Below are 13,826 nucleotides of genomic sequence, written 5' to 3'. Positions count from 1 at the left end.
TCCTGGGGTATTCAAACACCTCCAAAGCATAACGTCTCTATGATGAAGTCAATAAAAAGTTTGTTGTATCTAGAGATGTAATTTTTATTCAATCATCCAAAACTGACAATGTTGTTGAGCGGCAACTTGATCGCTTGGATAGATTCGCAAATGCAAAATCATTTCAAGAATTTGATAATCAAATTCCACTTCTTGAAGGGGGGATTCCTATAATAGATCAACATGTGGAATCTTCTTATGAAAAACACTCTCCCCCGCATGAAACTCCAACAACAGATGATGCTTTAAGTGATGTGATTGATATAATTGGGAGACTCAATCTTGATTCAGTCCCAACTCAATCAAAGGAGCAGCCTAGACCATCTGAGAAGGTTCCCCCAAAGTGGTTGACAAAGACACTTGAAAGTGTTCATCCTAATGAGGTTGGAAAGATAGGAACTAGAAATTCAAACCAGAAAAATGGAGGTGATGTAGATGAATCTAATTCACCTGTTGATATGGATGTTTCTTATGATTGTGAATTGAACTTGTCTATAGATTTTGAACCAAATTCCTTTAAATAAGCTGCTTATAATGATGAATGGAAAGAAGCGATGCAAAAGGAGTATGATGCCCTCATAAAGAACGACACTTGGAAGCTGGTTGATCCTCCATTAGGATCCAAACCAATTGGCTGCAAGTGGGTCTACAAGAACAAGTATAAAGTTGAGGGATCAATTGACAAGCACAAAGCTAGGTTTGTGGAAAAAGGTTTTGCACAGAAGGAAGGGGTCGATTATGAGGAGACCATTTCCCCCATAGCAAAATGGGCTACCATTCAGACACTCTTTGCCCTATCATCTCAAAACGATTGGAAATTCCATCAAATGGATGTAAAAACTTCTTTCTTGAATGGAGATCTAAAAGAGAATGTTTTTATGTCCCAACCTGAAGGATTTGCTTTGAAAGGACATGAACATAAAGTATGCAAACTTGTGAATCCTTGTATGGCCTCAAACAAGCACTGCAGGCCTGGTATGAAAAACTAACTGAGAATCTTATAAAACTAAATTTCAAACATTATGATCTTGATGATGCAACTTTATTTGTCAAAAAAGTTGGCAAAATAGTTCTATATCTTGTGGTATATGTAGATGATATTCTGATGACAGGGAACAATGAAAGCTACATTGCATCCATAAAGAAGGAATTGGGGAAAAGTTTTGAAATGACCGATTTGGGCTATGTTCATTACTATCTTGGTATTGAAATAACACAACATCCAAATTCCATATTTCTCTCTCAAAAGAAGTACATTGGAGATTTGTTGAATAGGTTTGGCATGACAGAATGCAATCCTCTTACTACTCCAATGGAACAAAACTTAAAGCTCACATCTATTGAAGGAAAAGAATTTGAGGATGCAACAAAGTATAGACAACTTGTAGGAAGTCTCAACTACCTAACTACTACCAGACCAGACATTTCGTTTGCTGTTGGAATCCTCTCCAGGTTTATGCAAAAGCCTTGTGAGGGACATTGGTCTGCTGCAAAAAGAGTTCTAAGGTACTTGAAGGGAACTCAAGACTTTGGAATCAAGTATACACAGGTGGACGACTTCAGCTTGATTGGATACTTTGATTCAGACTTCGATGGAGACAAAGAAACTGGGGTATCTACTTCAGGATATGCTATGAGTCTTGGATCAGGAGCTGTCTCCTGGAGATCACACAAACAATCAGTTCCAGCAGATTCCACAACAGAAGCAGAATACGTGGCAGCAGCTGAAGCAACAAAAGAAATTGTGTGGCTCAAGAAAATTCTTGAAGATTTGCAGGTAAAACTAGTACAATCAAGTCCACTAACGATTGACAATACCTCTACAATAAAGTTGGCCAAGAACCCAAAGTTCCATGATCGAATGAAGCACATCAATACTAAATATCATTTGATTCGACATCATGTTGAGGCCAAGACAATACATCTCTGTCATTGTTCCACTAATGAGCAAATTGCAGACATCTTCACCAAAGTGCTTGGAAGAAAAAAGCTTGAACGATTCAGAATGATGCTTGGACTCACCAACATCCCTTCAGATTAAGGGGGGGAATTTTGACACCTAATCATTAGGATTGGGTGAATAAATACAATTGATGTAAATAAATAGTAAGAAATATGAACAGTCATCGGGAGATGAAGTGAATAGTCTCCCTCATGTATATAATAAAGACCTACCTCAAGGAATAAGATGAATTAATTTTGTGGAGTTACTACTTGGCCTGATATTATGCTTAAACAAATGAGCGGGATGATGCCATCATATTATACTATATTGAAAGTATAAGCCCAATGTATTTTTATTGTGCACGCAGAGGAAGTGTTCGGAAACATCCGTTGGTTACAACATTCCAACTTGGTTGCAACATTTTCTTAGTGCCTAAGCTATATGAAGGCCATATACATCCTAGGATTCTTAATCTATACTATGAAATGTATGCAATCTCTCCCTTTGTTTCTACATTGAATTGTTGGTTAAAGACGTCAATTAAATTGGCTCGTTAAACTACAAATTCATTAATTTACACTTTATCAATGTTACATATCCAAAATTTACATTTTGGTTGTCTCTTTGGTTTTCTTGTAGAAAACTTTTGGCACACCATTAGTTAGCCTCATTCTCATAATTATTCATTTATTTCTATATTATTAATAGTAATTGGATGTTGCTTTAAAATTAAAATTATATATGTTTTAATGATGGGTCAAATTGATATAGAGGGGATCACTAAAATTCTTTATTAATGTTGCAGAAAGTTATTATATATTTTTTTTATTGATAATAATAAGAAATTGGAACAATTCCTTTTAGTAAAATTGAAGAAAATATTATTGTTGATTATCATAACATTATAACAAAAAGAAACAATTTATATATATATAGATGCCATATATATATATATATATATATATATATAAAAGAGCATGAACATCTTTGTTAGATATTAGATTTGAGTAAATTATATTAAGCATTTCTTGATTGTTTAAAAAATCCTATTGTTAGAGGCATGAATATTTAGATTCCATAATTCATAGCAAACACATCCCATATATATCGAGTATTTTCTTTCGATGAAAAGTCCATTAAGCCCAACATTCACAATTTCATGACAATTATGAGTTAAAATATATGTACATCATACTTAACATGCATCATTTACTTATACTTTGAATAATGAAAATTGGAATGCTTGAATCTTTTGGCACAAAATAGTCTCAACTTAATAATTCTCAAACGAGAGGGAAAAGAATCAAGTCCATTGAACATTGTTCTAATTAATTATAGACGAAAAAATAATTATATATAAAAATAAAAAATAAAAAATAAAAATTATAATCTTAAAATTTATTCTAAACAAAAGTGTTTTTAAATAATTCTAAAAACAAAGATTGAATTTATAATTTTGAAAAGGATCCATACTAGTGAAGTAAGCCAGTTATAATTCTCCCACTTACAAATCAATTGAGAGAAGCCAAGAAATAGTAGAACACTTCAATTTGTTTGCAACAAAAATATCCGACATAATTAGTATCAAACGGAACAAATTAAGAATTGAATCACCTAGAAGAATTGTGTAATATTAATGATGTTGAAACATTTACATTGAATATGTTCCTGGTTAACAACTCATTAATCTTTGGTTATTGGAAAATATTTCCGCTATATGTTACTATTTATATCATTTGGAAATAATGGAGAAAACAATTTTTCCGTTGTTTTGATTGTGTATTTTTTTAATATTTAGATTTATTTCCTAAGAGTTTGTTTTCCAATTTTAATTTGGTATCAAAACACATATGGCCTTGGGACTTGGCCCTTATCTAGTCAAGAAAATAGAAAGCCTATGTATTTGTTTTTATTTTAATTTGATATCAAAATCCATATGAGCCTGGGCAGGGTAGGAATTTCAAATCTGAATCACTAGTCAAATCTGACAGTTTAGGAAACTCTAACACCTATTCTAATCATTTTAACAAAAGATGTTAATAGTTATGAAAAAATTCTGACTGTATTTGACAGACAAATCACCTCATGATGAACAATTTGCCCATCAAATTCTATCCCTAGGCCTTAGCCCTTACGGGCCAAAGAAATAGAAAGCATATGTATCTGTTTTGAGATGTATTAGTAATGTGTTTTTATTTGAGTTTGTTGTCCATAAAATAAACCTGCAGTGTGGACAACTCGAGCTACGGGGCCAAGGAAATAGAGAGCATATGTATCTATTTTGAGAAATGCAACGAGAAATGCATTGAACTACAAGCCTTTCACATGATACTGCTATCTATCCACAGAACTTGTTCAGTAAAAACGGTCTGCTCGAGTACTATCATTTTGCTGGATCCTTTTGATGCATATATGGCTTAGCAACTTGTCTAAATTGTTATGAGAAGATCCTTTTTCCTGGACTGCTCGCTTGGCAATTTCCTTCAGTTGTCCTATTCTTCTCCTTATAATTTCATTTGCTCCCTCTCCTTTTATGAAATTCCTCACCAACAACGCTAACTCTTTTTTCCTCACCGTCTTTTTCAAGTGCATTCCAATTCCCCATTCTTCACAAACGAATTTCGCATTTGTTTGTTGTTCCGCAAAGAAGGGCCAGCATATCATCGGCACCCCTGCGCTTATGCTCTCCAACGTGGAGTTCCACCCACTGTGAGTTAGAAATCCCCCAACAGATTGGTGTGATAATACCTTTATCTGGGGCGCCCACTCCACCAGCAGACCTCTATCCTTTGTTTCCTCCAAGAATTCCTTGGGTAAAATGGCAGATTCACCATGAACTATATCTGGCCTGATAACCCACAAGAAGGATTGGTTGCTGGAGGCCAGTCCCCATGCAAATTCCAGGAGTTGTTCATTAGACAGAACTGTCAAGCTCCCCAAACAAACATACATGACGGAGCATGGCTTCCGAGTATCCAACCATGTGAGGCAGCTCCTTTCTTCTTTCCACATACTCAATTCATCTGAGAACCCATCCTTAGCCTTACAATGTAGCGACTGAGAGAGCAGCAGAGGGCCAATGGCACAGACAGGGAAGTGAAGTGAGAGTGCCTGCAAGACTGGGCCTTCGAGCTCATCGAAAGTGTTGAGTATTAACCCATCTGCTGCTAACGTGCCTTGGGCTTGATTTATTGAATTTTGAAAGAAGAAATCCGAACGATCAGTAACTAGGCAGAAACTGGGCAGCTCCTTCAACCGCAGCGGGGGCATTCCCGGGATGCAAGTTATTATCACTTCATCAAGAGATCCCTCAGTGAGGCAGCCCTCATCTGTAAAATATGAACAATATTCTGTCTCAATATAAACCAAACATAAGCAATCTTCTATTCCAGTACACAAGCGAGCATATTGTTGTTAATAAAAATGAAGCTGAATACGAATAGGTTTACAGTCTGCGTTAGTGGTAAATGTTCTGCACATCGTTCTTCCCCGCCTCCATACTCAATGGGTCGAGAAATATGAGAAAGACCTCATTGAAGTTTTGACAGTATCTCATGGAGCACCATGGAAAATTAGAAAAAACAGATTAAAGTTTTTTTTTTGCGGGCTTTTTTTCCTTTTAAATAATAAAAAGCAAGTCAATAGCCAATTTGGACGCCGGTGTTTAGAATAGATTTGCAAAGTACACTTTTCAAATCTAAGTAATATAAATTTATCAAAGAATTGAACCCAAAAAAATTCTAAAAAAAACATGGATATAAATTACTAATTTTGTTTTAAAATATCATTATTAATTAAAAAATTTAATATATGAATTAAATTTATATATATATGATTATATTATTATAAAAATAAGAAAATCAAAATTTTTAACTCTTAGGATTTATTTTCAGTTATATTATGAAGATTTTGAATTTATAAATAGACTTTATTATAATACTATAGTTTAATATTATAGTTTATTATTATTATATATCTAAAAAAATCACGACTCATCGTTAATTCATTTTAATTAATCAATTTAATTAAAAAAAAATAGAAAGAGCATAATTTATTTTTAAGATAATTTGAACAATTGATTTTTGATTGTTATTCAAAATATTCTGAAATATTTAGTGGAGATTAAGTCTATACTCTAACATCTACTTAATAATTATTGATAATTGAATTAAACTTTTAGAAATAGTGATAATGATAATACAAAAAATAGTTTTCTATTTATTTTTAATATTTAAACCCATGACCTATAGCAAGTAGTGCCTTAACAATACACCTATTCACCTTCAATCCAAAGCCTCGTGGGCATTATATATTAATGTTAATTTAAGTAGATAAATTAAATGGTTGATAAACACTTATAAATAACTAAACATTGATATCATAATATATTTCACTTTATCTTAATTTTTAAAAATATAAAAAATTAACTAAATTATAATATATTTTAAATTATTATTGTTATAATTAATTACAAAAAGATTAATATATGAATTAAATCTATATATTGAGAAAAAATGTAACAAGATTTTTAACTATTAAAATTTACATTTAGATTCATTATGGAGATTTAATTAGAGATTCTTGTAATACCATGGACCAATACCGTAGTTTACTATTACCGCATGCCCAAAAAAACAATGATTCATGTCTATATGATTATTCTTTTTTAATTAATCAATTCTTTTAAAAAGGTAGAAAGAACATAAATACTTTTGTAAGTACTACTAAAAACATTCTTAACTACCCCCCTAGTTACTGATCTTTCAGATTTCTTCTCTCAAAATGCAATAAATCAAGCCCAAGGCACGTTAGCAGCAGATGGGTTAATACTCAACATCGGAAGTGATAATTTTTTTCATATTTCAAAATTTTCAAAATAAATAAATAAATTTTATAATTTAAATAGAAAAATAAAAAATAGTTAGGTATAACATTTTATTTAATTAAAATGAGGATAGAAATAAAATTGGAGTTGTCTTTAGTGCGATTTTTTGGAGATTCCGGTGATGGAATCCGACAGAAAAAATTGAGGTTAAATCTTGATTTGTATTATTTAAAATGGTTTTTGGATATTCCGGTGACGGAATTCGGCAGAAAAAATTGAGGTTAAATCTTGATTTGTATTATTTAAAATGTTTTTTAACTGCATATTTGGATTCAGCACTCTGAAAACCCCTGGGACTCTTTGATTGTGCAAAAATTATCTATCAAACTTGCGATTTCAATAAATTGCTGCCAGATTTTGACCAGAAAAACCCACTGGAAAAGCTTCCAAAAAATCTCTTTAAAGACAACTCCAATAAAATTTGTCTGTGAATATTGTGATAGCATCTGAGTGAATGCGAGAAGGGGGCAATTATTAATTCTCTGTAGAGATCTTTCACTCTTGGAAATTTCATGCTTTCCTCTGTATATGGGTTCGGGCTATCATTGCTTGGTGTGTGCAGCGTAGGAAGGCGTCGTTCCAATTTTACGGTCCTCTTCTTAGGCTTAGGCTTAATGTGAATTGCATGTTTCTTTCATGTCATATTATTGCTCCAGGTTTGCATAAACAATTTCTCTCTCTGTCCTCTGCACTACTGGTTGGGTCATGGGCGAGTGTAGGGTTGAGGAACTAGAAGAAGGGTCATCTGTCCTCTTTCACTATGGTCAAGTCTTATCTGGTTGTTGGGGCCTCTGGATGTGGAGGAATTCTTAGGCTAGTAAAGGAAATAGTAGGGGTTCAACTTCAAGAAAGCCTCCAAGACAACGAGGAATAAAATTCGATGCCCAAATTTTACAGGGAACCATCCAGACCTATTATCGTGGGACTCCGACCCAGGTGAAGCAATTCATTTCGCCTTGGGAGGAAGAATTGAACCAAAAGAAGGAAATTGAGGTCCTGACAGAGGATTGCAGTGCGCTGATTCCGGATCCTGGTCATAACCGCGACCATCTTACTTTGTACAAGCATTTATTTCATCTCTTATGTCTTATGAAGAGAATCATCACCAAAGCCATTATGTCCTCTCTAGCTATTTCTACAAATTCCAGCCCCGGTCTTTAGGTTATTCAAAAATAACTTCAGTTGATCCAACTTCAAATCCAACAAAGAATGCTCACCTTGGTCAAATTGAGCATCACATTCCTTGTCAGCCTCAATCTGAAGTGCCAGGCTCAAGCACAAAAGACCCCACTCCGATGGAGTCATCTAATGAATAGATGGCTAAATGACAATGTCTGATATCATTTTTTATTTTGTTTTGTGATGTATATGTCATTCAAATTTCCATTTATAGCTATATGATATGTACATGGTTTCTAGGCGTTAAGGCCTATAAGAATATGATAGATAAACTCAGACTCATTAAGTTTTGAATGGCATATAATGCCATTTGGTGGCCAAATTTCCCAAACATTTTTTTATAATTGTAAGCTATTTGATGATTTGAAATGAACGAATAAATGAAAAATACAACCAAACTTTACAAAAGGTTTTTCGGGGAAGATCACATGAAACATCATTTGTCGACGCGTTTCGAACCAACCAGTGTGGTTCATCGTCAGGACAAGTTGAAGAAACAGATCCAACTTAGCAAGTTAAATAGACAGAGCAGAGCCTCCAACGGCTAAAAATACCAACAGCTACTTTGGACTAGGTACCGGGATCAAAACCCCTTTTTTAATAATTTAAGGAAAAAGTTACCCTAGGGGGACCAATCCCTTAAAATAAAATAAATAAAAATAATATTATGATAATAGTTAGTTAAAAATATTAATAAATAATTAAAATAATATGTAAAAAAAAAAAAATTAATTCATGATAATAGTTAGTTAAAATAAATAATTAAAAATTATATTTAAGGGAGAAAATTACCCTTGGGGACCAATCCCTAAAATAACTTTATGAATAAAATTATTAATAAATAATTATTAATTTATTAAAAACTATTAATAAATAATTTTATGATGATAGTTAGTTAAATAATTGAAATGTTATGTTAAATTAGTAATTAAAATAATTCATGATAATAGTTAGTTAAAATAAATAATTAAAAATTATATTTAAGGGAAAAAAAATATAAAAACATAAAAAATATAAAATATAAAATATAAAATATAAAAAATAAAATAAAAAATAAAAATAAAAAACAAAAAAATAAAAACTACCCTAGGGAGCAATAAAATAAAAATAATTTAATGATAATAGTTAGTTAAAAATTATTAATAAATAAATAAAAGTTTTATGTTAAATAAATAATTAAAAATAGTAAGTTAAATTAGTATTAGATGAATTAAAAACAGGACTATAAAGATAAATAAAAGATGAAAAATATTTTATTATCAAAATCAACTTAAAAAAATTTAATTTAAATTAAATAAAATAAATAAATAAAAATAAAAATTAATAAAAAAAGTTAATTAAAAAAAAAAAGACGACTAGGTCGAGAGTGCTGGGACCCAACATCGACTGGTTTTCCAGTCATCATCTTATCTGGCCTCTTTTCAATCTCCAGCGCCTCCCTAAATTTCGGATGATGGAAGTGCGAAACCTTACCAATAACACTACAAACATGATGATTGGTTTTCTCAGCATGCTTTGCTTCCTCAATACAAACATGATGATTGGTTTTCTAAACATGGTCAGCTAAAGCGGAAGACTTGGTTCGCCAAAAAAAACTTAAATATATTAATAAATTCAATATTAAAAAAAAAAAAAAAAAAAAAAAAAACATTTAAACTATACAAACTACATAACTACATGATTCAAACTTATAACTATAACAAATCCTCTACACCTTCAAATAAAATTAATTAAAATTATATATAAAAAAACCCACACCATCTTGATTTATCTATTAGACCCACATCACAGACCAGACTTCAAACACCCGCAAAACTTAAAGTTAGGCAACTCATTGGCCAACTGTTTGTAGGATGAAAAAGGGTTATGTTTTACCGATGAGAACGATCAAATATTCTCACTTTGCCTTTTATTTTTTTACTCTATGTTTATCTGGATTGCAGATTTTCGTGTTAACGTAACTGGCAATATGAACAAATCGTTACCTTTACTCCATACTTCGTGCCTTTTCTCCAGGCTACTTTGATGATGACAATTTACTATAGGTATAAAAATCACCCGTGTCCTTTGAGCGAAAGATCCTTCCTATGTGGGGACACGGATATATATTCTTCAAGAATAATATATATGAGCACAGGTATATAGACATGAAATAAAGCATGAAGCTACCTTTGAGGGGGAAGATATCCTGGCATGAAGAAATAAAGGGGACCTTTTGAGAGGAAGATCCTTCCTATGTGTGGACACGAATATATCCTTCATGAATAATATATCTATATATAAGCACAGATATATAGACATGAAATAAAGCATGAAGCTACCTTTGAGGGGAAGATATCCTTCCTCTATGAGCTGAGGCATGAAGAAATAAAGCATGAACCCGCAGGCACTGGTCGTCCAGAAGGCTATTCTTGGAACACCATAATCGTCGGCAATATTTTGCAACTTTGATAAAACCCCATCCGACACTATAAAGCTGACCGGAGGAATGTCGGGACGATTCTGGAGCTTCTTCATTAACTGGCGCAAGTGAATATGAGCGTTATGTTCCATGGATTTGGCCACGTCGGTAATATCATGAGTACGGCCATGTTGGGCAGGCAGGCCGTCGGGCACTGTTTCGAATCTTATATTCATCGAAGAATCGTAGGTCATAGGTCCACAAGACTCTGCCAGGTGCTCCTGAACAAATTAGGTATTCACAAAAGTGATATAAAAACCGCGTGAGGACAAAACTTTGGCCAAGTTCATGAAAGGCTTTATGTGGCCCTGCAAGGGAAATGGAAATAATAGGGCATGGCGGGGGCGCTGCTCATTAACTGAAACTGATTGCCCTAATTCCATATTTTGTTAACAAAGGGAAGACTACCGAGAACGGCTTGAATTGTGGATCGATTGTAGAGATACGCAGGTATTTATAGAGATTTTCGATGTAAATATCAATCTTAGTCAATTCCTTCAAGTTGCGTGCAGATATATGGATCGATTGTAGAGTTGCGCAGGTATTTATAGAGATTTTCGATGTAAATATCAATCTTAGTCAATTCTTTAAAGTTGCGTGATATATAGATAGGATGAACTCTTCACATGATCATGGATAATCCTAACACCATGGTTGATAGTTGATGAATTAATGATTCATATGTATCAGTAAATATTAAACATTAAGATGTTAATAAATGTAGTTAATATATTCAATAGTTTTCAAATACTTATTTATTTATCTTACTTACATATATTCAGGTTTATGTTGCTTTCTTAATGGTGAAGATCGATCACTCATGACACCTCCTCTTTCTAAGTGGTGAATGCGAGGAGTGGAAAAGTCAATACACACCTCTATCTCGAAGTTGAAAATGTATGTTAAGTATCAAATACTTATTTTATTTATCTTATTTACATATATTCAAGCTTATGTTGCTTTCCTAATGGTGAAGATCAATCACTCTTACATGACACCTTCTTCTAAGAGGTGAGTTTGAGGAGTAGAAATGTCAATACGCACTTGTATTCCGAAGTTGAAAATGTATATTAAGTATTAGAATGTGAAAATCTATCACAATTATAATGTTAAACTTATATTTTATCATGATGAAAATTCATATCTAAATGTGTAAATGAAAACCTTAATTTTATACTTGATTTAGAAAGCTAGAAATGAAATTATACCTTCAAAGTAAAAGTTAACTTCATTGCTTTTTTTTTTAATATTAGAAATAATATAAATTTAGTTTTAATAAAATAAATAAATAAAATATTTATGATAAAGAAAGTTTTCTATAGTTATTAAAATTATAGATCATTATATGTCAATCAAATTATAAAATAATTTATTTAAAATTTTATTTAAAAAAAACCTAAGAACTACTAAATCACTCACTCAAAATGAATTATGTATTGATTTTTTTTTCATTTTCTATAAACATGTAACATCAAATTGTCATAAATCTCTACATTGTCATCTTAATATTTGACCCAACAACATTAGAATAAATAATTCTATGTAAATGCCTATGATCAAAGTAGTATTTGACTAGGGATCTCACTGAAGGTAATCATAGTAATATTTGACCAGGGACCTCTCCGAAGATATCTATGTACTTTAGTTTAACACCGCTAACTTATCTGTATGCTTGCTGAATTTCAAGTGATGTTTGGTCTCCAGCTAACTCTAAAAAAGATAAATAAAATAATTTGATGTTTGCCGCGCGATCACCTCCTCACTGCTGTCCTTTGAAACGTTTGGCCGACCATACACAGCTATGTCGTGTCCGTGTGAAATTAAAGGGACAGGAAGATGTTAACAGGTATGTTTAAAAAGGTGGTGAAATGAATAATTTTTAAATTAAATTTGTTATTTTTAATTTGAAATTAAAAATTTGTTTAATTATTTTTATATTATCAGTTGGATGATGTATTAAAAAGAAGAATATTTTCCTGAAATCAAATACAGTTTATTTATTTTTGTAAAAATCAAAATTTTTTAACCCTAATTCCAATATAGATTAGACTAAGGCATAACTATATAATAATTACTTTCCATTTTTACATATTATCTATTCAATATTATTTTTTAGAATGATGTATTAGACAAGAATATTCTCTTGAAATTAAATATTGTTCACTCATTTATGTAAAAATCAAAATTCTTTAAACCCAATTCCAATATAAATTAGACTAAAACTTAACTATCTAATAGGTCCATACAAGCTTTTACAAGTTACCTATTCAATACTAGACCAGATGTAATATTAATTAAGTAAAGAATAGACCAGATGTAATATTAAGTAAAAAAAGACACAAAACGTAATATTCTTGAGAATAGACAAGAGGTAAAGAAAAGTAAACCACCATTTAGTGCTTAATACTTTCCAAAATCTGATCTCATCTTGTATTGAAAATTGAAATGGACTGTATTGAAAATTGAAATCAAGTTGTAGATTTTATTTTATGTTTTCATATCTTTTTTTTTAATCTTCAAAGAGATGTAAATGTTTGAAAGTTTGCAGCACGAGCCTGTCGCAATACCCAAGAATGACGTTCGAAGATTAGTGATCCATATGCGTCGATGTTTGACGAGCAAATTGAAAGGCCCAACAATCTTAAATTATCTCAAGGCGATGCCTGCGTTTGTGATCTAGGTTATTGTATGGGAAAGTTGTTGTCAATTTTTTGAATGGACGTTTCAGTCAAGGTTAACGTGATCAACAATCAACTTTTGACGATTGATCAAGCTGTCTCCTCTTCTTAATCTTGAAGTATCAGATTGCATAATGATTTACATTTCTTAAATTTGAAGTATCAGATTGCATAATTCTTTAGAATTCATGTGTGAATATCAAAGTCTTCACTGACACACTCCTGTTGGCTTATTCGGAAAACCAACAAAAACTTCAATGTCACATGTGACATTCTCTTGTCGGTACTATTCATAAAACCTGGGTAGGACAAAATAAAAAGCATTTCTTAATAAGAGTATTTTTTAATAATATTCATTCACATCTTACATACAATATCTACAAAATACAAAAGAGTAATACATCTTCAAAATTCATTTAATCAAGTATGAAATTGTAAATAGAATATCTACAAAGTACAAAAGAGTAACACAACTTTAAAAGTTATTTAATTATTACATATGAAATCGCTAAGTGGGAAAGATAGATTTCCACAACTACTATTATTTTTTTAATTATTATTTTTTTAATTTTTATTTTTTTAATTTTTACTTAGGTTGAGTGGGAAAAGTAGATTCTTACAATTATCATTCTTATTCTT

At 31.7% G+C, this 13,826-nt stretch overlaps 1 protein-coding gene across 1 annotated transcript; it reads right to left on the bottom strand.

Annotated features, from left to right (window-relative positions):
- Positions 1 to 4,306: 4,306 nt before the first annotated feature.
- LOC149254304 (linamarin synthase 1-like) lies at positions 4,307 to 10,849 on the bottom strand. The gene is made up of 2 exons (XM_089460128.1): positions 10,370 to 10,849; positions 4,307 to 5,313 (listed from the first exon to the last, which is right to left on the bottom strand). Exons 1-2 carry the CDS (start codon positions 10,701 to 10,703, stop codon positions 4,340 to 4,342), a joined length of 1,308 nt encoding a protein of 435 aa, XP_089316254.1. The 5' UTR covers positions 10,704 to 10,849; the 3' UTR covers positions 4,307 to 4,339.
- Between the last annotated feature and the right edge of the window lie 2,977 nt (positions 10,850 to 13,826).

This window comes from Pinus tabuliformis, chromosome 7, assembly GCF_031772625.1.
Source record: "Pinus tabuliformis cultivar Carrire ecotype Pingquan chromosome 7, CPIR1, whole genome shotgun sequence".
In the NCBI taxonomy this organism is placed as follows: Eukaryota; Viridiplantae; Streptophyta; class Pinopsida; order Pinales; family Pinaceae; genus Pinus; species Pinus tabuliformis.
The sequence above is the reverse complement of the archived record's forward strand: the minus strand, read 5'-3'. Positions and strand labels throughout refer to the sequence as shown.

What these genes read in the sequence shown, in the direction of transcription:
- LOC149254304 (XM_089460128.1), bottom strand. Translation starts at nt 10,703, where the DNA reads ATGACCTACGATTCTTCGATGAATATAAGATTCGAAACAGTGCCCGAC. An exon ending in AGGATATCTTCCCCTCAAAG is followed by an intron (nt 5,314 to 10,369) that starts GTAGCTTCATGC and finishes CATATTTTACAG; the next exon opens with ATGAGGGCTGCCTCACTGAG.